This window comes from Misgurnus anguillicaudatus, chromosome 20 (genome assembly GCF_027580225.2).
Source record: "Misgurnus anguillicaudatus chromosome 20, ASM2758022v2, whole genome shotgun sequence".
Taxonomy (NCBI): Eukaryota; Metazoa; Chordata; class Actinopteri; order Cypriniformes; family Cobitidae; genus Misgurnus; species Misgurnus anguillicaudatus.
In genome coordinates this window covers 5,617,885-5,643,511 of record NC_073356.2, presented here as the reverse complement: position 1 = coordinate 5,643,511, position 25,627 = coordinate 5,617,885, and the positions used below count along the sequence as shown (strand labels likewise).

At 39.5% G+C, this 25,627-nt stretch overlaps 1 protein-coding gene across 1 annotated transcript in view; it reads right to left on the bottom strand.

Annotated features, from left to right (window-relative positions):
• Positions 1 to 13,439: 13,439 nt before the first annotated feature.
• LOC129455638 (zinc-alpha-2-glycoprotein-like) overlaps positions 13,440 to 25,627 on the bottom strand; it is a 29,262-nt gene continuing 17,074 nt past the window's right edge. Inside the window, exons 2-5 of the mRNA XM_073858033.1 lie at positions 24,194 to 24,466; positions 23,815 to 24,102; positions 17,576 to 17,860; positions 13,440 to 13,579 (exon numbers count right to left, since the gene is read on the bottom strand). Coding sequence (XP_073714134.1) covers positions 13,455 to 13,579; positions 17,576 to 17,860; positions 23,815 to 24,102; positions 24,194 to 24,466 — 971 coding nt within the window. The 3' untranslated portion in view covers positions 13,440 to 13,454. The remainder of the gene's footprint in view (positions 13,580 to 17,575; positions 17,861 to 23,814; positions 24,103 to 24,193; positions 24,467 to 25,627) is intronic.

Genomic DNA, 25,627 nt, shown 5'->3' with positions numbered 1-25,627 from the left:
GGTCAAGTAATATAAATAGCAGGTCACATTAAACGACATGCCTTTCCATTTTACATGGTCCTTAAGAGAAAAATTATAAGAGCAGGAGATTGACAGAGTTTAAAATGCTACTTCAAAAAAGCATAGAGAAATTATATCAACATTAAGTGGACCACACACCTAAAGTGATTTAATGAAACAGCCAGATAGTAGTCGCAGCATTACAAGTGTAATTCTCAGAATTTACAAAACCATAAATTAATGTCTGCAGTCTACTATATTGTTTATGTGCTTATAAGCTGATAGATCTAGAGGCAGTTTCCCGAACAAGGTTTGGATTAATCCAGGACTAGGCCTTGGCTATATTAGGAAAATTAAGTCTTTTTTTCAAACAAACCTTACAAACGGCTCAAATGTGCATTTTAGTCTGGGACTAGGATAAGCCCTGTCCTGTGTAACTGCCCATTAATCCAGTACTCTAGGGGGTGGTTTCCCAGACAGGGATTATCTAAAGCCAGGACTAGGCCTTAATTTAATTAGGAATATAACTAGTTTTAACAAACATGCCATACTAAAAACATTACTTGTGTGCATTTTTAGGCAAAACAAAGAGCACTGAATTTTAAAGGGCCATTTCACAGATGGGAACATTAATCTTTATAGAAAGTGGGTCATATTTGTAGTCAAAATGTAACATAAATGTAGAATTTTGTGCCTATTTGACTGAGAAAAGACAAAACGTGACTTTAGAGCACATTTGTATGAAAAAGTACAACTGCCACTATGCACCACAATGCACTACTTTGCAAGCCACTCCCATTAATCGGAACACGCCTCAGATATGATATTGTGTACATAAATGCCACGTTAGTAAAACAAAGAAAATAGCCACCACTGTGTCTGACAGACTTACTTTTAAATCATGACTTACTTTTAAATGTGATGTTACATTGTGTCACAGACAATAACACTCTGGCCTGGTGTGTAGCAAAGTCTTATTCAAACAGTAACGTGCGGTTTCAGCTCCGCAGTACAAATGTCTTTTCAAGTACTTAAAAAAGCGTATGCATTTTAAATGTTTATTTAGTTTTACCAATTTTCTTTTTGTCTCTTGGTTACTGTAATTACATCCGTGTTATATCGGCTCACTGCTCTCAAAATATAGACATATAAAACACCACTCAGATATCCTATTGTGTACATAAATATCACCTTAGTATAACAAAGACAACAGAAACACTCACTTTAGTCAGACGTCCGTTTATCCCTGCATCCTGCACACAAACGCGTCCCCTGCGCAATATCTCCACAGACGCGCTGCCTCAGCTCTGTGCTTGTAAGCCGAAACACGTCTTTGAAATAAGCACGCATCCAGAAACATTCACAAAACAAACGTTTATATCCTTATATGATGGAAAAATGTTAAACCGAAAGCACACAGCGAGAGTCCGTCCAAGCTCATATACTCCGCAGCGCGTCTGCTTGTAACCCGAAACACGTCTGTGAAATAAACATGTCCAAACGCGCGCAAAGTAGCTCTCTTACCTAGAAACCTTCCCCAAACAAACGTCCATATCCTTATCTGATGCAGAAGTGTTATAAAGCAAGCACACAGCGAGATACAGGCAGTAGTCTGTCCAAGCTTCTCTACGCAGCAGAGGCCGATGGTTGCGGCGTCTTCCCCGTGCTCCTCTACTCAGCCGAAGCCCAGGCTCCGGCCTACTCCTCGGGCTTCTGTTCCTCCATCTGCCTTAGATCTTTGCTGTATTGTGGCTAATAAAGGTGCAATGAACAGCGGATTAGAGCATCACGCTTGCGAATTCAACCTCTTCCATATCATATAAATTACCTTCAGCTATAATTGCAACAAGTCTGGCTCGCTCACAACTTCTGTTTAGCTTAGCTTAGCATAAAGATGGCGGCTGATCGTTTTTTTCCCGTCTGTATTCATATATTTTCGTAAGTCCCACCCACTGAGATGTAATAGGTCTGTAGCGTCAGTGGGTCCCACCCATAGCCCCCACCTTGGAAAAATGAGGAATGAGTATCTGTAGTCTTTCACACTCAACAGAGATACAGGATTTCCTTCTTTCAATGACGCAAAATGACGATTTTTACATCATTGAAAGAAGGAAGTGCCTCACTGAAATCAGTATTTCTCTCGTCTCAGGAGAAACTGAGGGAATGATGCACAACCATTCAAAAACATGACTGGGGTTCTAACTATACAAAGCTTAATGCAAATGGGTGAAGTTTCCCTTTAAGATATAATGTTGTTTACAGTTTGGACAGCTCTTACATTTATTTTAGTCTAGGACTAGTCTAATCTCTGTCCGGGAATCTGCCCCTTTATCTGTCTTCCAGGACTCTAGATTGCTCTTAGTGAGGCAAATGACTTCAACCATTACAATTTTAATTGAGCACAAGGCCCAGACACAGAAATGGGTGGGAAGAAAAGATACAATAAAATGAGCTCAGAAAAATCTTTGATTATCAATGCTGCAGCCTGACTTTGTCTGACTAGTATATATGTATATGTATATATATGTGTGTGTGTGTATGTATATGTGTATATGTATATGTGTATATGTGTATGTGTATATGTATCGTCGCGATTTCTGTGATCGGTGGTCCTATGTCGTACAGTGAGAGAGGTTCAAAGACGGCCGTTTTCCCGGTCTTGCGTCCAAAGATATCACCGCACAGTGTGTTTGCTGCTACGACCTGTGTACTGGTATTTGTTTACCACGAGCGCATGCTGTTGACGTTGCGCTACGTGTGACGCAGCCGCCGAAGCGTCTGTGTCATCATCGTACAGTCTACATGCCTTTCGTGCCCCAGTTTAAACAATCCATGTCGCACAGTGTGATAAGGTAATGATCTTATAAGAGGGCAAAAATCCTGCAGTGTATTCCGGGCTTACGGCATAGGACCACCGATAAAGAGCCACGATCACAGAAATTGCGACGATTGTTTCACGATGGCAATCTTTCGTCTGGGACAGCCAATAATTGTGCAGTGTATCTTGGGCTTTAGTTTAATTAGGATATATAACTAGTTTGAAAAAAAAAACATGCTTTACTACAAAGTTACTTGTGTGCATTTTTAGGGCAAACAAAGGGCACTGATGTATTTTAAGATGTGTCCGTGCAAGTTGTTTCAGTTTGGACAGCTCTTACATTTATTTTAGTCTAGGTCTAGTCTAATCCCTGTCTGGGAACTGCCCCATGTGTAATTTTAACACATTGTGTCATTCTGTGTTAAAATAAAACAAAAGTTGTTTTAAAAGTAAAACAAAATGTGTTGTTTCAATAATAACACAGAGATTATTGTGTGGATTCTGGGACAATTCGTTTGGTGTGTTCTCCCAAAACTTACACTGATGTGTTGTTTTTAACACATCTGTATTTACCAAAAAATAACTTGCTTTCTGAATTGTTGACTTCCAATCCGCAGGGCTCAACATAAAGGACTGCCCGGTGGCCCCGGGGCCAGTGTGAGAGACGCTCAGGTCAGTAAAAAGTATTGTCACTTGCCCGATCGGGCCAGTGCTTAACCCTCAGTCACTAAAATATATTTTCTGCATGTGGCCGTCAAGGCCGTAGCCAGGATTTTTCTAATACCGAGGACAATCCCTATTTTTTTTTTAAATTATTTATATTTTTTCCATATTACAGAATAACAATAAACATGTTCAAACTACGACATGGCACAAATGTAACTGTGTCTGTGAGATTTTTGTTGGTGACTAAAAGCATCCAAAATAAATCAATGGTTACATTTCATCATCTGAAGTGTAATTCACCCTTTGCCTAAAAACTGCAAAACTGTGTCATTTTTTTTCAAGAAGCTTCTTAAATATTTAATTTAGGATGAATTTTTTAAGAGTATAGAAGGGGTTTATAGTATGGGCTCTTATTTCCTGCTTTTTCTTCAATATTCAGTGTAAAATACATTTTTTTGTTTTCTAATAACAAAAATTTATCTGTTTGGCACAGCTATATTTTTGTCTACGAAAGTAATTTCAAGCATTTAACCATAAGCCTTCAGATTAAATGATTTTTAAGATCATAGTTAACATTTTAGTCAAGTGACCTTAAACTTTTGAACAGTAGTGTAGGTTTGAATCTCATTGGTACCTGTATTGCATTTCATATTGTAGGCTATTTGCTGCATAACCATTAACTCTCCCCTTCCCTCCTTCTCTTTGTCTGCTCATCTTTTGCTGGCTTTCCAAATGATAATTTAGTTTGTTGCAGCCTTTTCATTTTTATTTGCTTTATTAGATCAGAATTACAGACCTGGAGAGACTCTTTCTTCTTACTCAGCATAAGTTGCACGTTAAACATTCTTGCCTTTCTTGCATACTATTCTTGTATAAAAGCAGTGATTATCATACTTAGTGTTTGCGACTGCTACCTTCGAGTTTGTTGTACTTGCCATCATTCTGTCGTTGCGGGTGTCAGGGGCTCTGGTGGACTCCACGTGAGGACCGGGCTGCCTGTGAGTGTCTAGCAGAAGCACCCACTGCTCGTTGAGTGGAAACAATGATACATGCTCTCGCGTCAGTCTCCAACCACGACAGAAAAGATCGCTAGATTTGTCCTTTTTTGCTTTTTTAAGTCGCTAAAGGGGTTTAAAAATTGCTAAATCTAGGGACAAAGTTATCATCAAGTTGGCAACACGGCACTGCTCGGACTGTGCATGTTTATACAGTGTATGCACTAAGCCTGCTTCTGGTTGGCTAACGATGGAAATTCAGCCAGTAATTGTTGGTTATGTGGTTGTCCCACCCCCTTTAACATACACAGGCCAATCATCAGCAGTTGAAGAGAAAAACATTGCCTGTCTGACAGTCTACTCACTTCACTGAGATTAACGCGCAGCATTTTAATGTCAGTAACAGTAACGGCAGAAATGTATTTGATTACTCGTTACTGAAAAAAATAACACAGTTAGTAACGAAGTTTATATGCCATCACTGCACGTGATGTGCGTATATGCAAGGATAATTGTGTCGTCAGCTTTTTTCACATCAAAATGAAACGAAACTTCAAGAAAAACTACCGAGGACATGACCTCGGTGTCCTCAATGGTAGCTACGGCCATGGTGGCCGGTTGTCTGTTTGTATTCTTATACAATGTTACAATCGAGACACATTTTAAGCGTACGTTAACTTCTCGCTACACTAAAGGTACAACACTAAAGAAATTATGCAATGTTTTGCAGTTTGCCATCAGTTTCAAGGTAAAGCAGAGAAGTTAGGAGCTTTTTTGTTGGAACAAGCAACTAACGTAAAGGGTTGCCGATAACCCTTCATCTGGTCCACTGACCTTAATAGCGAGACATATGAATGAAGACAATTTTAAGCGCATGGAAAGACATATCAACACAGCAAATTAATAACATTGTTTTATTAATATTAGCTCATTATCTTCCATAATTAGAGGGCGCTGTCTTAACGTCTTTTGGCTCTAATTATGCTTACACCTGTGAACCGTGTTACAATACTAAACAAAAAGCACAACATACTGTAAGATGCCTCAGTGTAGTTAATACTGCATTATGCACGCTATAATGTTTAAATTGGGTTAAAGTGTCCCCAAAATTGACAACTGGTCTCTTACGATTTGTCTGAGTAAATTCAGCTGAGCTTAAATTCATAGATGTAATGTGTGAAAGAGTGAATATACGTCAGGGCAATAAAAAACACTTAAAACAGTTTTCAGTTTATGCATTTTGGCATTTGTAATATCAGTGCCATTATTTTGACTTAAGATCCACATCCTTATGCTTTTTTAAGGTATGTTTGCAAAAACTACTCAAATGTCCTTATATAACTAAGGTCTAGTCTTGGCTCGGTTTGTTAAAACACTACACAGTTAACACAACCATACACCAAAGTAGCATAACACTTCAGATCATTTGCAAAATGGAACACTTTTGTCAAAACTATATGTGACTTTATAAAAACAATATTTTGTTACCATACGAAAAACACACACATTTTATAAGACTTCAATCTTTTTGAACCAGTTACACACTGCTGTTGCTAACCTTAAACACTTTTAGCAAGTCTAATTCTCAGTGATTAGAGAACTGCAAATGAAGTACAAAGAGAGTGCAACTATACAATAGTTTACCAAACACTACACAAGACCAGAGGGCTATTTCATAAAACTCGCTTGAAAAAGCGAGGATTAAAGTTACAAACTCGACTTGAATTAACCTAACAAATGAGGCGAGGCTAAAGCGGTTTCAAAAAAGGCAAATGAAGCTTACGCAATCCAACTAATGTGATCCAGATTTCCCTAGTCAAGATAATTGCACGTGCACGCTATTCTTGAGCAGCCCTAGAGGTCGAGCGTGGATCAAATCAATCAAAGTTAAAGAGAAAGCGGTAATTTTTGATAAAAATTTATGAAAATGTACTACTGACTGAAAATTATAATACTGCTGCAATAAACAAACCCATTAAATAGTTGGAAAGTCCTTATGGATTAAATCCTTGCATGCAGAAACTAAATTTAAATATATTGTCTTATTTTAAAGTGATCACATGAAAGCATGAAACACTGTTAGAAATGATGGCCTAGTGGTTAGTGCTCTCAGTAGCGCATATGGGGATCTGGGTTGACGATCCCCGTCAATGCTTATGTGGCTAATGCTTTGCTAATTTTTATATACTGTACTTTTTAAAAATAACACAAATCTTAACTTTTAAAAGACAATTTGTAGTTTACTAAGTAACCTATATAATACATATTTAGCAGATGAATGATTTTAATACATTTAGAGTAACTTTAAATGTAACTTAAACATTTTTTTTATTTGGGGGTACATTTCAAAAGCAGCAACTTGAGTGGACAATAAAGTAACAGGTGAAAATAAAATATAAATATATTGTTCATAAGAAGTGTAGTTGATTTAAGCATAATCATATGCTAGAAGAAGTGTCTAATCTCATAATGTTAGGTGCCAAAGATGTTGACTGGCAATGAGGAGAGCACTGGCATCCATCAGCAGCACAGCTTTACTCCTGCAGATGAACTGTTCTTGAAAGAAAAAAATGGGGTCACTGAGATCATGGTGGGTGAACAGCATATGCATTTCTGAATTTACAGTAGTACAAGAAATGATTGTGTAAAATCATATATGTTACACATATTCTTGACCAATCATTATTACTTGACATGTTACTCAAAACATTTTTGATGGCAAATTATGTGTGCGTTATAGAGCCACAAGTCATCATGTTAAACCCTGGGAGTATGAGAGATTTTAAACCACTGGTTTATTATCACACTGTTAAAAAAATCAGCTGTAGTTATGCAGCTGTTTGCCAGTAACTTATGTAGATTTAAAGGTTTATTATTTACTGGCAACAGTTTGTTCAAAGTTAAATCAAAATTAAACATTAACAAGTCTATGATTTTACAGCATAAAACTATAAAATAACAGCCTCATGCAAAGCATTTTGTGAACCAGAAATCCTCATCAACCTTTTTCTGTTGTTTCCTTCATATTTTGGTTCCCAGAATGCTTTGCATGATGCTGTTATTTGATGGTTTTATTCTGTAAATAAAAAGACTTGTTAATGTTTAATGTTCATTTAACTTTGAACAAACTGTTGCCAGTAAATAACATATAAATCTACAGTAATTTACTGGCAAACAGCTGACAGTAATACTGTAAGTTCTACATAATTTTTTAACAGTGTAGTGTTAGGTGTTGATAGATAAACAGAGTTTCATGAATGGTTACAGGTTGAGGATCAGTTGAAGAAAAGGCTGAGGTATAAGCACATTATACTGTAAGTCTACAGTACAAGCCTTGTGAGCTGAAAAATTATTGTATGCAGGACACTAACAATCTTCTCTGTGATAAAAAGAAGAATTTTAACTCATTACAACAAAATGCCAAGAGCATACCATCACATAATTATATTGTATTCCTTCAGCCATGCAGACACCATAATTTTTTTTTTAATTTCAAGAAAAATGTAACAACTAGAGAAAGATACAAATACTGTAGATCTTTAAAATAATGTGCATTTTTATGCACACCAAGCATAAAAAAATTAAATGACTGTAGTTGACTTTTGTTTGTTGTATATTTAAATTAAATTTCCTCTTTGTGTGACAGACAATCTGAAAAAATAAATAAATAAATAAATAAATAAATAAATAAATATATATATATATATATATATATATATATATATATATATATATATATATATATATATATATATATATATATGTAAGCAATAAGGTACGAGAGGCTGTGCTGTTTCGTGAATAAGTAACGGCTGAAGGGCGTTGTTAGGCACAACGCGAAGCGGAGTGCCTGCAACCCCTTCAGCCGTTACTTATTCACGATACAGCACTTGCCTCGAGTACCTTATTGCTTTTATAAAACGGTTACCACACAATATTAAAGTAAAAAAAATATTAGTGCAACTTTCATGAAGTTAAATCAATAAAAGCATTCATTCCGCTAGAAAAAATAGTCCTTGACTGCGAACAACAACATGAAAGCTCAAATAAAAACAACAAACTGTTCTCAGACTTTGTCTCATTATATGTTTATGTGTTGCTAAGGGTGTTGCTAAGGGCGCAGTGATATTAAATAGAACCGTTGGGTGAAGCGGTCATAGCAGTGTTTTATTGTGAATAAAGCACACCTATTGACCAATCAGAATCAAGGATTGGAACTAACCGTTTTATATATATATATATATATATATATATATATATATATATATATATATATATATATATATATATATATATGTGTATATATATATATATATATATAAAATCAATACGTTGCAATTATATGAATTTAGATACATCTTAAATTTTTTAATAAACTACTATCCTTATATTGAGGTAGTTAAGATTATCATTTATATTCAACATTTGATTGGCCTATATACCATATTATGAAACACATGTCTATATTTTATTAATTATTATTGTAACAAAATGTATCAAATTTAATATATAAGTTTATTTTCTTCAATTGTTAGATTAATAATTGTTAATAAAGTCAAATAAAATGTCAAATAGTCAGCTGTAATATCATTGCATTTACATTTCAGTGTTAGTGGAAGTCTAGTTTAAGCAACAACTGAGGCTTAGCCTGACAGTTAGCCTGCTCCGGACCAGGCTAGTTTCAAGCATAAGTTTCCAGAGTAACCGGGGTTGAGCTAGTTCAAGTTTGTTTTATGAAACGAAATCCACCGGCAATAAGTCAGACTTAACAAAATAAGCCTGGCTTATTCTGTAATCTAGTTTTATGAAACAGCCCTCATGCTGCAGACTGAGGAAAATATAATTGATTTCTCTCCATATACCAAAATCAGTCAACATGGAGAATCACAACAAACATGTCCCAGTTTTCATGCTACTACAGTAGTGTGCATAACACTGTTAGCTCAGCAAACAACAGACAAACATAAAATACTGACAATATTGACAATATTGTAAAGAAAATATTACGGTCATCCCTGCTGGAAAAAACAGCAAACCAGCATATGTTGTGTTCCAGTTCCCATGCTGGTTTGGTAATGGTTTAGCTGGTGGCCATCAGGATACCAGCATCCCATGCTGGTCATACCAGCAAGACCAGCATATGATGTTTTGGTTCCATCAACATCACAAGCAATATCCTCATAAGCAAGACTTCGCGGGAAGAACCGTCTTGAATGTTGCATCCATCCTTAAACAGCTTAAACCTTTCACCGCCGATAGGGTTTAGAAACTGAGAGTATGGTGGAAGGTATAGTACTGTCAACTGTGGATGGTGTTTAAACCAGTTCTGGACCAAAGCAGAGCGGTGGAATGACACATTGTCCCAGATGACAGTATATTGTATCTGGTGCATTTCATACCTGCTGTGACAATGTGGTGCAATCGGTCCAAAAATGCGAGAATGTCAGGTGTGTTCTACGTGCCCATTTTGGCAGGATGGAGGAGAACCGCATGCTGTGAAATGGCAGCGCGAAGGGTGATGTTACTTTCACGTTGCCCCGTCAGAGCGTTGAGAATTTATACAACCCACTCCGCCACATACCGCAAGTCAGATCAGCTGTTTGTGAGCTTTGCGGATCATTCTTTAGGTATGCCGGACACTAAACAGCAGCTATCTAAATGGATTGTCGAAGCCATCGCACTGGCTTACGCCTCCCTCAATGAGCAATGTCCTGTTGGTGTTAGCGTCCACTATATGCGAGGTATGGCTTCATCATGGGCTTGGTCTACAGGGGTTATGTGCTTACCGGTGCGTTTTAAACCCCACCGTATGCGCGTTAACATTCTATATTATGCTTACACTTTTGCTTATTAAAGCTGTGAATACACTGGATATATGGCCACATGCAATGTCTCCGGTAAGGCACCTCAGTCTGTTGTGTATGCACGGCGTGATGGAATTACGTGTCCCCATAGCATCAGCAACTGACGCAATGCGAAGTGAACCGTATTGAAAGGGAACGATGGGGTTGCTCACGTGGCCCTGGTTCCCTGAAATAACGGGAACAGGTATTGCATAGCTGGCCGTGCTACAAACGCCTAAGCAGTGAGCTTTATTTGGCTACGTGCTTCAGGCGAATGAAAGTGAGCTCATGGCGCTCTCTCCCAGACTATAAATGGCATAGCCTCACCCCTGTTGCGGGCTCGAACGGCATAGGTCTATAATTTTTACAGACGTAACCAATAGGCTTCAATCGCGGAGTAAACAGGAGTTTCCCCCATAGCGTCAGCAACTGACACAGTGCTCGTTCCCGTTGTTTCGGGGAACCAGGGTTGCGTGAGTGGCCTTGTCACTTCCTGATTTTTTTTGTAAATTTACCCAAGCCTGGTGGGTTCAATTCAAGTTGAGTTTATTTCTATATCACGTTTTACAATTTTTTATTCTTGCAAAGCAGGTTTACAGTAAATGCATGATAGTAAAGATGATACAGCAAATACAACAACCAAATATCACAAAAAGATGTAGCATACCGCAAAATAACTTTCTTTAGTCTTTAGGTTTGTGTCAAAATCTTCATATACAATATATAGCAATACTCACATTCTTACAGGGAAAAGAGTTAAAATGAATTACATCATTGTTCTTAATTTTCCTTAGATTGAAAGTATGTCCCAAGCAAAAAGGCTACATGACTCCACAACGTATGAAATCCCCGGTGGAGGATATCATGCAAATAATTAATGTTATTAATATTGTTACTTTTGACAAAATTATGCTCATAATAAGTCAGAATTTTTCACACCATGTTCTTTTTTACAATTAAATGACTGTTAATATAGTAACTATATATTTTATATATGTTGTATGATTACTGTATATTGTAATATAATATTGTAATATAATTGTTTCATCGGTCATATGCTATGTTGTAATACCGACAGTTATTTTTATTGAAAAGTTGAATACCAACTAGAGGCATCATGCTTATTCAAACTGAGGGGGCATGTGCCCCCTTGGTTATTTTTGAGCCAAATGGATTTTCCATGCAACCTCAAATCCAAACTAAGCGTCAATTAATCTGTTATTTGACTTTTAATCTGTTTCATATGCACAATACTATCAATTTTATGCTGCATCCTTGTCACTTTTATGAGATTTTCGCCGTTTTGATGGTGTTACATTACTTTATTCTGGCGGCAGGCGCCACAGACAGCGCAGTCGCAGACAGTGCAGTCACAGACGTCGTCTGAGCACGCTATTATTATTTTTATTTATTTACGTTTATGGGACAGATACAAAGAAGAGACATAAATACACTGTAAACAGTCATTTGATGTATGTATCATAGTGTTTTTAGCCGAAGCTAGTTTACAACACTTGTCCCTAGAGGGGCTTTTAGTTAAAAAAGAAGGGGAAAAGAGAGAGAGAGAAAAAAAGAAATACAGACAAACCTTATTAAAAGTGAAGTAAGAACCAGTTTAAATTAAATACAAAAAGAGCAGTATAAAAACTAAATATTAGAGCAATTTTGTTCCTGAATTAGCCACAATTTAGTATGTTTTTTAAAAGTGAAAAATGTTGGAATACATTTCAAGTGGCCTGGCAGAGAATTCCATAATTTCACCCCTTTTATTGAAAAGGCAGTTTGGGCAAATGATGTTCCTACGGTAAGGGATAATGCAATTGCCATTTAATGCTGCTCAGGTGGATCTAGTACAATTTTGCAATTTTGTTATTAGTTTGCAAAGAGGTGGGGGAGCAGTGTTATTAAGGCATTTAAAAAACTTATTTAATAAGATGCAAAGAGATAAAATTAGCAAAACTTAAAACCTTATATTTGCTCAAGATTTTGCAATGATGGTACCTTATTCTCTTATTGTCCAGGATTTTCAAAGCTCGATTATAAAGACACTCTATAGAATTAACTGATGACTGGTCAGCTTGGGACCATGTAGTCAAGCCATATGATATATGTGAAAAAATCATAGAGTTTATAAAAATAAAAGCACAATCAAGAGTCAAGCAATTTCGTATCATCCTAAAATAGCCCAAGTTTGCCCTAATGGTTTTACTAATTTTCTTGATATGACTTTTAAAATTCAGTTGATAGTCTATAATTATTCCCAGGTACTTTACTTCAGATACTTGCTCAACAAGCTCCCCGTTAATTTGTACATTCAATAGTTGTGTTACAGGTCGTTTTTTAATGGAAAAGCAGACAGAGTTTGTTTTTTTTAGCATTTAAAACTAAACAAGATGAGGCCAGCCAAGATGATACGGGGCCAGCCAAGATGAGGCCAGCCAAGATGAAAGTTCGCTCACGGGCTCTTTGCTGTTGCTGCATTTGGCTGAGGAATTAAAATGTGTAAGAAAGAACATTTCCAAACCCCAGTACGGTAATGTGCAGTTAACCTCCTCTGTGTAGAAAATGCATGTGACAGTCTCAACGTTATATAAGTAGATTTCTAGATTCATCCTGGTACAACGCCAAAGTTCGCCAGATTTCACGGGGACGCGGATCAATTACACATGTTCACATATGAGGTAAAATTTGATGCAATTGCGTTCCTATAATAATTTTATCTACACATTTTTTTAAATAATTATTGAACATTAAAATCAATCACGTGGCTATAGCTTATGTCATTTTCGTTGTATATACTTTATGGATTTAAAATCACATTAATTATAGGATAATGCAGTTGTTGTGCAAAATGCATTAATGACACAATTAAACAAGTAATTTATTAAAACTTAAATAAATAAAACATGCCGTTTCAGATGTAAATATGATACCAATATGTGACATTATTCTGATTAAATAGTATTTGATATGAAAGTTAGTCAACACTTTTATTTTGGATGTTTTTGCATGAAAGCAGGGGTTCAGATAGTTAGAAATGTAAGTGCCATGGAAAAGACTGAAAGCTCTATAATACTTCGTTTGATGTCTGTGTATGCACAAATTTCTGTGAGTTGTGCACACTGTGCCCCCTTAAAAAAATTGGCGTATGACGCCCCCGATACAAACGGCTGTAACTAAAATGAAAACAACTGTAATCACAATGCAGATCACAACACCATTAGCCGGGGATTCACGGCAGTCACTGCATTTTCCATCTGCAAAAAAAAAATGCAAAAACTTTGTCTGTGATGCATGCAACTGCTAAAAAGTGTAACATTTCTAAACTGACATTTAATTTCATTAAGTTATAATCATGTGTCATCCCATATATTTTCTTTAACCACTTAACTGTCACTGTTCCTGAGGAACACCTAGGTTTACTTCAATATTTTGGATGTAAATGTTTATTGAATCATGACAAACTATATATTTTTAAAAAGCCTCTAGAATACATATTTCAGCAGTGTTTTATAAAATAAATTATGTAGGGAGAGTAATTGATTAATTCTTGAAGAGAGTGTGCGTCAAAACATTTATGTCCTGCTAAATGTCACTGTCCCACCGGTGGGATGCCTACAATTACTTAAGTGTTTTGCATATGAATTCTTATCCAATCATGACAAACTGTATATCAATGGAAAGCTCTAAGAGTCTAGATTTCATTTGTCATCATCATTTTGGGAATATATTGACATAGTGTGAGTCTTTTTACTCAAGCGGGCCACATTGTTTTTACATATTTATAACACTAATACCCTATCCTAAACCTAAAAATCTTGACAAACTATATATCTTTGGAAAGCTCTAAGAGTGTAGTTTTCATATTTCATCACAATTTTTGGAAAATTATGACGTAGTCAGAGTCAGTTTCTAAAACGTAACGGGCCACAGGTGGACCCAATTTGTTTTTACATATGTATAGCACTAATACCCTGTTCTAAACCTAAAAAATCTTGTCAAACTATTTATCTTTGGAAAGCTCTTAGAGTGTAGTTTTCATATTTCATCAAAATTTTGGGAAAGAAATGACATAGTGAGAGTCAATTTCTAAAAGGTCACAGGCCAACATGTAGGCCCAATTTGTTTTTACATATTCTAACACTAAACCCCCTACTCTAAACCTAAAAAATCTTGATAAACTATATATCACTGGAAATCTCTCAGAATGTAATTTTCTTATTTCTGTCATGACTCTAGTTTGATTGATTGTTATTTTGGTTTCTCTGTGTTTTCGTGTTTTGTTTTGAATGCTTCACATGTGCGCGTCTCTATCACGGGTGTCATTAGTGTGATCTTCTTCACCTGCGTCATTCACAGCTGTTGTTCATTTGTTGCCCAATCGGTTTAGTATATATTCCCTGTGTGTTTAGTGTGTCGTTGCAAGTTCGTTTTACATGTTCCTGCCCGCTAGCTCTGCTAGTTTTTGTCTTGTCGTGTTGTCAGAGTGTTTTGCTAATTATCGTTTGTGCCTTCTGCTGTCCTAGCCCCTTCTGAGTTCCCAGTTCTTCATCTGCCCGCCCGTGTTTTGAAAACTCAACATTGCTGTTTGTATGCTGGAATATCACAAGTCTCAGTCCAGCAACTCATCTGCTGTGACACAGCCGAGTTTGACTTTGCTACATTGGAATATCATTTTCGCGCTGTCCAGTCCTGTAAGCGCTGTCCAGCGATTGTCCTGCTGATACTTTCCACTAACATTATTCCCTCCCTCTGCAACAGCTCCGGACTGTTTGCTGTTTTTGAGCTGTCTAGCGAGTCTTCTGTGGACCGGTGGCCGTGGTCCAGTTCGGCTAGTTAAATCTCCATGGCGTTTAAATTACCCTGCCTTCCTCCGTCCCTGTGGCTCCCGTGACGCGGCCCTCATGGGAGTGGTCTATGTAGTCTGCCCCGTATCGGGGCCCCCCATGCCTTCATCCCGTACATTAATAGCCGGGGAACTAATTTTGGCTGATTGACATTTGGTGGCTGAGAGACTTACCCATTGTGAATTATTAATAAACATCTCTGCTTTGGGATCCCTGTATTTTGTATTTTCTGACAGAACAAACTTGCCATTGAGATGGATCCTGCGGAGGTTGACGCACTTCGATTGGCGCTCGCTTACCAGGGGTCTTTGTTAGGTCAACATTCTGCCCATCTCTCCTCCATGTCTAAGGAAGTCGAGGATTTAACCTCCCGAGTGGCTGACCTCTCCTCACGTTTCGACCAGGTCCGTCTAGAAGTCACTCTTCCCAGTCAGTCGTTCGAGAGGGAACCCCATGCCACAGCCCCACCACCATCTGATGGTAATCCCACCTCTTGTCGAGCGTTCTTCTCATAATGCTCCTTGGTTTTAGCTCTCCAGCCGCGCCGCTTTTCCTCTGAGCGCACCCGGGTTGCAAATGTTATCACTTTGCTGGTTGGTAAAGCGTGTGAATGGGCTACGGCTGTGTGGGATGCTTGTGACCCTTGCTGTCGGAGATGGAGAAACTTTTCGACTGATCTGTGCGTGGAGACGCTGCAGCCGCTCGATTGGCTCATTTAGTTCAAGGAAAGCTTTCTGTTACCAATTATTGAATTTAAGACCTTAGCGGCTGCCTGTCAGTTCGGGAGTCCGGGTGGGCGCCACTTCTAAGCTCTCCTCAGGTTCCAGTACCCATCTTCATGTCACGTTGTCCTTCGCTGGCTGTCGTCACTCGTCCACTGCCCTTCTCGATTTTGGTGCGGAAGGCAACTTTATTGATGAGGCTCTGGTTCGCGCCTGGGGTGTCCCGGTTGTCCCTCTCCAGTTCCCCTTGGATGTCTGGTCCCTTAGAGGACAGCAGATGGCGCAGATTACACATTGCACTTCTCCTGTGAGTCTGTCTGTGTCTGGTAATCATCGTGAAGAGATTGTGTTGTACATCCTTCATGCCTCTCTATCACCTATTATTTTATGGCATGTATGGTTAGCGCAACACAATCCTCACGTTGATTGGCAACGTAATGTCATTTTGTCATGGTCCCAGTCATGTCATGTGTCTTGTCTTGGGTCTGCTGTTTCTGGTTCTGTTCTCTCTCATCCTCAGGTTTCGGCGGTCGATCTAACTGGAGTCCCGGCGGAGTATGCCGACATCGGTCAGGTGTTCAGTAAAGCCCGGGCCACCTCCCTTCCTCACCACCGTCCATATGATTGTTTTATCAAACTCCTCCCAGGCACTTCTCCGCCTAAAGGTAGACTTTATTCTTTGTCTGGTCCTGAGAGAGAGGCTATGGACCGTTATATTAAGTATGCCCTTAGTGCCGGTCTCATCCGTCCCTCATCCGGGGTTTTTCTTTGTTAAAAAGAAGGACGGCTCCCTCCATCCCTGTATTGATTATAGGGGCTTAAATGACATTACTGTTAAGAATAGGTACCCTCTTCCTTTAATGTCTTCTGCTTTTGAGCTTTTGCAGGGAGCACGGTTCTTCACCAAGTTAGATCTGCGCAACGCCTATCATTTTCTGCGCATAAGAGAGGGCGATGAATGTGTGGCCGTGGTCCAGTTCGGCTAGTTAAATCTCCACGGCGTTTAAATTACCCTGCCTTCCCCTGTCCCTGTGGCTCCCGTGACGCAGCGCTCACGGGAGCGGTCTACGTACCCTGCACCGTATCGGGGCCCCCCATGCCTTCATCCCGTGCATTGATAGCCGGGGAACTACTGTAATTTTGGCTGATTGACATTTGGTGGCTGAGAGACTTACCCATTGTGAATTATTAATAAACATCTCTGCTTTGGGATCCCTATGTTTTGTATTTCCTGACAATTTCAAGGTCATCTGATGATAGAAATAATGTAGTGACAGTTTTTAGTTACATGACCCCACCCCCCATAGGAATGCATATTAATTTTATATAATCATAATATCCTGGTATAAATCTACAGAAATGTTGACAAACTATATATCATTGGAAAGCTCTAAGAATGTAGTTTCCATATTTCAAAACGTTTTATGAGTAATAATAATGCAGTGACAGTATTTTATTAATTTGTGACAAGAGAGTGCAGCAAACCGTTGACATCTAGTGGCCGTTGTTGGTAAAACCACTAAAAGTGTTACACAAACCTCATTTTTGTGATCTTAACTTAAAATTTGGATCACAACTGCTTGAGACATATGGCCTCATGTTTACATTATTACTTTTGTGAAACATTTTCATTTTTATAATTTTATTTATCAAATTAATGATGAAATCAATTCTTTCAGCTTACCCCATTTGATGATTATTGGTTCATCTAGGGTGATGTGTGACACAAAACAATCATAATCTGCTTTTTCATTTTCTGCAATTTCCACACTCTTTCGCAGCTGATATGTTCCATCATGATTTGGTCTGACTCCTGTGGATTCAATCTCATTATCAGGCAGAGATGTGCGATATTTCCTAATGACCAAAGTCACATCTTTGGGGTAGAAGCCAGTGGCCATGCAGGTGAGTTTCAAGTTGTTTTTGTTACCGGTAGCCCTTTTTGCAACCACATGAACTTCTGGTGGAGCTGAGAAAAAGGGAAGCAGTTCATGAATCGGGTACAGCACTATAAAAGCCGTAGATCAGGGGTTTCCAAACTTTTCATTCACGTAGACCATGTAGACATGTATAACCCTTCTCATGCCCCATGAAAATATTCTTAATGGAAATATGGGGGAAAACACAGTTGTTTTATTTTTAAGTGTCCTGTTAAACTATAAATGAACTGTATGTTTAATTGCAACACCAGATGTGAGGAAAAATATCGAAACCATAACAGTGAAAGCGTTTACATGGACAGTCTTAGGTCGATTATGCTCAATAAACTGATAACGTGGGGTCATGTAAACACGTAAAATGGTTTTGTTTTATCGGGGAAAGCCCGTCACTGACGTCACTGCCTGCAAGAAACCTGACAAATCTCCAAGTCCCATGTAAACACAGTTCCCTGTCGAGAACGTTCTCTCGACATTGCATCAGTAGCTGACGCTATGGGATTGATCCATCAATCACGATTACCCTGAAGCCTTATTGCACAACGCCAGTGCAGTTGGAACTTGCGCTGGCCAATGACGCTCAAGACGGCAAAGGAAGCATGGTCTCCTTACAATAATAGCAGCCTGAGCGAATATCCCTACAACAAGATATCTGTTGAGTACGCTGATAAGACGAACGTCCCTTTTAGCGATCCAGATGTCACGAATGTGCTCACGGTGCGGAGGTCCCATCGACCCGCCCGATTCGCACAAGCTGTGTATAATATGCCACGCCCCAGGGCAGCTCCCATCCTCATATGAACACGCATGGCGCACCATCCTCGCTTTCAAACACCACCACGACACACGGGCCGCAGAGAGAGCGGGGACTGAAAGAGTTAATGCCTGGTCTCAGCGAGCCGCACAACAGCCCGTTGTCTATTGTGGTGTCAGCCGCCTTCCAGCCATCCTCTCTTGTGTCCGTAACACACACGCTGCACAGAGCGGAGAGGTATCTCTTAGTCTCGTTTGGTCCCTCGCCCCCCGAGCAGCGATCCAACGAGCAACGCGCACCCCCCACGAGGACCAAGCTACCCGTCATGCACGGGACACACGGCACCACCGAGCGGTTCAATCATCCAGTCATCTAAACGCTATCACTGCGCTTCGATGCGTGGCATGCCATTCCCAATATATCGGACTGGATGCTGAACATTATTCAGAAAGGACACTCTACAGTTTCGCTCAGACCCCCCGTTTCAACGGCGTGATAGCGTCAACGGTCCGTGCTCAGGACGAGTCGATATTGTATCAGGAAATCTGCAATCTCCTCACCAAACGAGCAATAAAGTCAGTTCCGATTCAAGAGAGAGAGAGATTTTTACAGCCGGTACTTTGTCATCCCGAAAAAAGACAACGGTCTCAGACCGATCTTGGATTTGAGACTAATCAACAAAGCATTACACAAACATGCTTTCAAATGACTACACTGAAACAGATCCTCGCCCACATTCGGCCCGGGGACTGGTTTATTTTAGTGGACCTAAAGGATGCTTATTTTCCCATTCAGATCGCCCCGCACCACAGGCGCTTTCTGAGATTTGCATTCAAGGATGCTGCATACTAGTTCACGGTCCTCCTGTTTGGCCTGGCTCTCGCCCTGCACACATTCATGAAATGTGTAGACACAGCGCTGTCCCCGCTGAGAGTAAGCAGCATTCGCATCCTGAATTATGAAATTATTTGGACGATTGGCTGATCTTAGTACAATCCAGAGAGGTGCTCATCCACAGCCACAGAGACGCAGTACTTTCGCATTTAGACAGCCTCGGTCTAGGTGTGAATTTGCAGAAGAGCGCTCTATCTCCAACGCAGGAGATCACGTTTTAAGGTGTGCGTCTCAACTCGGTCTCAATGAAGGCTTTCTTATCAGAAGAGCGCAAAAGATATGTGACGTCTGCTCTGAATGTATTCAGCAGACATGGGGACTTGTGACTTGGTGACTTGGACTCGAGTCGACTCGAGTCGCTATTTTTGTGACTTGTGACTTGACTTGACAAAAAATAAAATACTTGAGACTTGACTCGGACTTGGAAGTTAAAGACTCGGGACTTGACTTGACTTGAGACACGATGACTTGAATGACTTGAGTGTTAATCACATCATGTTTTCAGTTTGAATATAAAATATATAAATAATTTTAAAAAATAAAGTTGACGCAGCTGGAGCCCAGGCTAAGAATGGCGTTGTCATGACTGAATCACGACACTATTATCAGCTCTCGTACCTTACGCACGCCACGCCCACTTAGATCAGATATCAACATCTCAGCCGGAGGGGCACCGAGGGTCATCGCTTTCGGCTTCAACAAGATGTCAAAAGATGAACAGTGCATTGCAAGACATGCAACATTAAAATCACGGGCAGCCACGTGACAACCTCCAATTTTGTCCGTCATTTGAAGAGCCATAGTAAGTGCTTGTCATTTTTTTAATGTCTGGTTAGTTGGTAGATAGCTAATGTAATAATCGCTAAAGTAGCCATTAACCCTCATCAATGATGAGTCATTATTCCGTGTTGGGGACAAATGTGGGCAAAATCATTTAGATTTTTTTTAAATACTTCCCTTGATCTGAGCGGTATGAGACTTGGCTACTTTTTCTAAGTTTGTAAGCGTCTTTTGCGCGCTTAAGTTCGTTATTTCAAATGTAGGCGCACGAACGGAAGAGACGCGCACGCGGTGCGACGCGCTCGTTTTTCTGGGCGCAGCCTTGAGCATTCAGAGCATTACACAAGTGTGTGTGTGGGAGAGAGAGAGAGTTTGTGTGTGTGTGTGTGTGTGAGAGAGAGAGAGTGTGTGTGTGTGTGTGTGTGTGTGTGTGTGTGTGTGTGTGTGTGTGTGTGTAAACTATGTTTGAGAGAGAGAGAGAGAGAGAGAGAGAGAGAGAGAGAGAGAGGGAGGTGTTCAGAGAGGAGTCTGTTGGATGTTAAGCTGTTATTTGTTTTATGGACTCAATGAGTACGTTTACATGCACAGCATAAGCGGATAACTATCAAAAATCTGCTTATTAAAACTGTTTTCATGGGTTTACATGCAAATCAATAAGCCGGCTATGCAGACAACTGCGTTTACATGGGACTTGCAGAATTATCAGTTTTCTCGCAGGCAGTGAAGTCACCACCTATAGTACACAATAGTCATTCAAAAAGTCATAGGCATATCTGTCTTAAGCTGTACTGTTGTATCTGTTCTCGTGTCTGCAGAACCTGTAAATGTAACATGAGCTGCTATTTTAACAGTTTCTCTGCCAACTGCTTTAGTCGAGCGGAGACTTTTATGCGTTACTTTGCGCTTACTTCCGCGTGTGACGTTTATCTTTCATACGCGGAGACATGCGCACATGGACAAAACCGTGAGAAAGCCGGTTAAGGTGTTTACATGCCACGCGAAAGCGGCGTAATGAGCAAAAAACTACCTGTGCCGATCGGTTTTTGCTTACGCCGTTTATGGGCTTTCCCCGATTAAAGAAAACCGGTTTACGCGTTTACATGACCCCACGTGTTATCAGTTTACTAAGCATAATCGGTGTAAGACTGTGCATGTAAACGCACTCAATGTTGAAAATTTCAAACATTTCAAACAAGGTTGGCAGAAGTGAAAAATAAATAATTTATGAAGTTACAATTTTGTTTGATTCCATGATGTATTTTACTGAACATGAGTATTTACAATGCAAATCCAAATTATTGTAATTAACTGTTAGTTACTTACTGTATATCTTGTCTTTTCACTTTATTAAGATCAGATTCTGCAGGTAAAATTACAATAATAAGGTGACTTGACTTGGACTTGACTTGACCTACTACAGGACTTGACTTGACTTGACTTGATATAGCCTGTGACTTGACTTGACTTGACTTGCCCAAGACAAAAAATACTTGGGACTTACTTGAGACTTGAAGGTTCAGACTTGAGACTTACTTGAGACTTGCACATGTGTGACTTGGTCCCATCTCTGGTATTCAGCCACGGATGCACGTGCCACTGAAACGGTTTCAGAGACTTTTAGGCTTGATGGCGGCAGCCTCCTCGGTTTGCCCACTCGGCCTGCTGTATATGCCCCCGTTACAGCTATGGTTACGATCCAGAGTGCCCAACAGGGCGTGGATATTGGGACGAGCGCGCATTACAATTATGAACGGATGTATGCGAGCGCTGAGACCCTGGTTCGATCCCAACCTGTTCAGCGGGGGTGCCCCACTTGGGCTGGTTACGAGACGAAAAAGTAGTCACGACGGGTGGTTGATGCTATTTCACTTGCATACTCTAGCCAAGGCGTGGAATGCCCTTTGGATATTAGAGCTCATTCTACGAGAGCTATTGCATCGTCATGGGCCTGGTATAAAGGCGCATCTATTCAGCATTTATGCTTGGCTGCTGGCTGGTCGTGTCAGAACAACTTTGCTAGATTTTATAATCTGGATGTTTCCTCATTGGCTTCCCGAGTGCTTTCGGTAAGCACGCCCTCCACCTCCAGTGCCTGACATACCTGTGGGTTTCTATCAGGTCGTGAGAATACCTTAGCGCCAGACGCTGCTAGCTCGCTGAGTATTTGATTTATTTACTACGAGAATGCCATTTACTGGTTTTTCGGATTATCACTTGCATTCCTGACGCTGGGAATCAACCGCTCGCTGGAAGCTGAGTCATATGAATACTGCATGTGGATTAGTTCCTACAAACTTTATCGCCGGACCACATCCACCCGTTTGCCAAATTAACATGTGACTGCAAGAGTGCTGTGTTCACTGCTGCTAGTCCCGTGATCTAGGCACTTCCACAACTTGTGTGCCGGACGCCGTCCGCTCGCTAGGTATGTTGCTTATTCATTAGCGTTTACTTCTTACCCGCTTAATGTGGTAGTTACGCTAATAGGCTGACTGGCCCTGTTATGGTTTTAGGCTGGTGCTTAGTACAGTATGTCATTATCCGGCTGGTCATTAAGATTGTTGCATGTTGTTTGCTTCGCTATGCTTGGCCTATCTTACCATATGCACGGCGCGGTTCTATACAATCTCCTATAGCGTCAGCTACTGACGCAATGTCGAGATAACGTTCTCGACAGGGAACGTCTCTGTTGCTGTCGTAACCTCGGTTCCCCAAGAGAACGTGAACGAGACATTGCTTTAGCTGCCGTGCTCACGGCTTCGATAGGCTGTATGCTCATTAAGTCGTTTTTATTGAAGATATTCGCTCAGGACGGCTGCTATTATAGTAAGGACACCACGCCTCCTTTGCCGTCTTGAGCGTCATTGGCCAGCACAAGTTCCAACTGCACTGGCATTGTGCATTACGACTTCAGGGTAATCGTGATTGAAGGATCAATCCCATAGCGAGGGTATGATAGTAACCAAGATGTTTTCTGCATAGCCGATTTATTGCTTTGCATGTTTTCTATAATAAGCAGATTTTTGATAGTTATCCACTTATTCTGTGCATGTAAACGCACCCAGTAATAGTAATGTAATAGTAATTATTGGATTAAACCATTTAAGTGCCATTCAGTGCAACAACCATGTGGCTTTGCACAACCTAATTAATCATACTTTGCCACCCACAGTTTGAAACCCGCTGCTGTAGATAAAGGCTGTTTCTCAATTCCAAGAACGCAAAGAACGGACTTGTGTTCTTGTGAATACTGGTCTTGCCAGGCGACCTTGGAAGAATAAACTCAGAAGGTTGCAAGAACACAGAACGCACTTGTGAGAATTGAGATGTGTGTGATCTTCCTCTTGGTCACCTGACCTCCCCAGACTTCAGCGAACATGTCTGCATTCGATGCATTCTCGATATCAAGAACACATCTGGGTATTTTCACGCGTCCTCCCTACTTGTGTTCTTGAGAATTGGAATTTAACTTTGACGGTTAATGATGACGTACAGTGAGAACACAAGGACACAAGATCGCTGAAGAACACATATTGAGAAACAGCCAGGTTTACTCACATTGTTTTTTGAGTTCTCTTTCTCCATATTCTCTGAACTTGTTCAGCCAGTCCACACACTCTTTCTCCAGGTAGCCCTTGGTGTACTGGTTTAAGATGGGCACATTATCCCATTTCCTCTTGGTTGGGACAGCTGCAGGAGCGGGGGCAACCCACTGTGAGGTCTTATCATCAAAGGAAAGGAAGTTTTCACCATCATAGCTGTATTCATCGATTCCTTTGGAGAATGTCACTTCATTTCCCTGTTTTTCAATTTCACAACCATGTCTCCACTGAAGAACATGAACATCTACACAGAGGCAAATCAACATGTTTTTAAGCTAATAATAACAGACATAATAGATATGATATGCATGATAAACTGCATTAAACTTCCTCACCTGATTCATTGTGTTTCATTCGTTCCATCAGAATGTTGACATTCACATTAAACCACTGTTCTTTGCTCTTTCGGGATTGGGTACCTTTCTCCCAGTAATCCTGTGGCAATTTCTCTTTCATCCAACCCTGTTTAGGAATCTTTTTTTGTTCCTTGCTGTTGTAGTAGTCAATCTGTCTGTCATCCAGTAAACCCATAGCTGTGAAATCATAGATGCCTGGCAGATTCACAGGTTTGGATAAAGCTGTGTAGATGTAGTACAGGGAATGCGTCTCTGCAATGTAAAGTAGTGAAATTTATGTAGTCAAAGGTTTTATAAAGAACGATTTATTTTGTACATTTGTATAATCTAAAGAACCTAAAAAATCACTACAAAGAACCTTTTGTGAAACCGAAAAGAGATGTTAAAGATGCTTTAAAGAACTGTTTAGACAAAAAAGTTTCGTCAACGGCATTCTGGAGCTCATTTATTTTACATTATGTACAGTTACTGAAATTACTATTTTTTACAATTTAATCCAGAATATTCTTTGTGTCTGATCATTTATTTGGTTTAATAAAGAATTGTGGTTTGATAGAGATTGTTAAAACAATCCTGTTAAAATGAGATACAGGGCGAGTGTCTAATTTTGTACTGACATCAATCATTATTATGTACAGCAAGGCAGATTAACGGTCCTGTATGCTATATCAGAGTTCAGGAAGCATCCATCTACCCATATGAAAAGTTACTGCGCGCTTTCTACAAATAAAACAAGTAAAACAATAAAAGTTTACTTTCGCTTTAGAAAGAGCGCATATAAATTTGACTTACCTGCTTGAACCGACACTAAAGTTCCGAAATAAAGAAAAATACCAAGCAGAGTAAAACGCTTAGCGATGGCACCCGAGTCCATGATTTAAATGGGTGGGTAACTTTAATAATCTTTAGCCTATATCGACATGTGGTCGAAAAAACAGGAAACTGTTTTCAGGAAATGGCAGACGCGGTATTTGAACCACTAGCCTACTTAATTTTATTGCCATATATTTTACTTTGCATTGCATTTGCCTTCATCAAAACTGGATCTTCATTGTTTATAGTCAATTATCGTCTCCAAGCATAATTGGGCATTTCTTCAACTAGGGGCACTTTAACCCTTGTGAATTTGATTTTAAAAAACTTGCTTAAAAGTCCTGTAACACAGTCTGATAAGTTTAAACAATTTGTCTAGTTTTAAGATCTGTAAGAGGGCAAAATTAGATTACAAGATAAATTGTTAATATTTTACATTTTTTCAGACCTGCAAAGAACAAATGTCATTTCCACCACTCTCAATATACAGTTGTTATTTAAAAGTATAATTACTTATGCCACTCCAAAATTGTTTAAGATAATTTTTGTGAGTAGTTTTACCATTTTTCCACAATGTATAATAATTATATATTTGTCAAC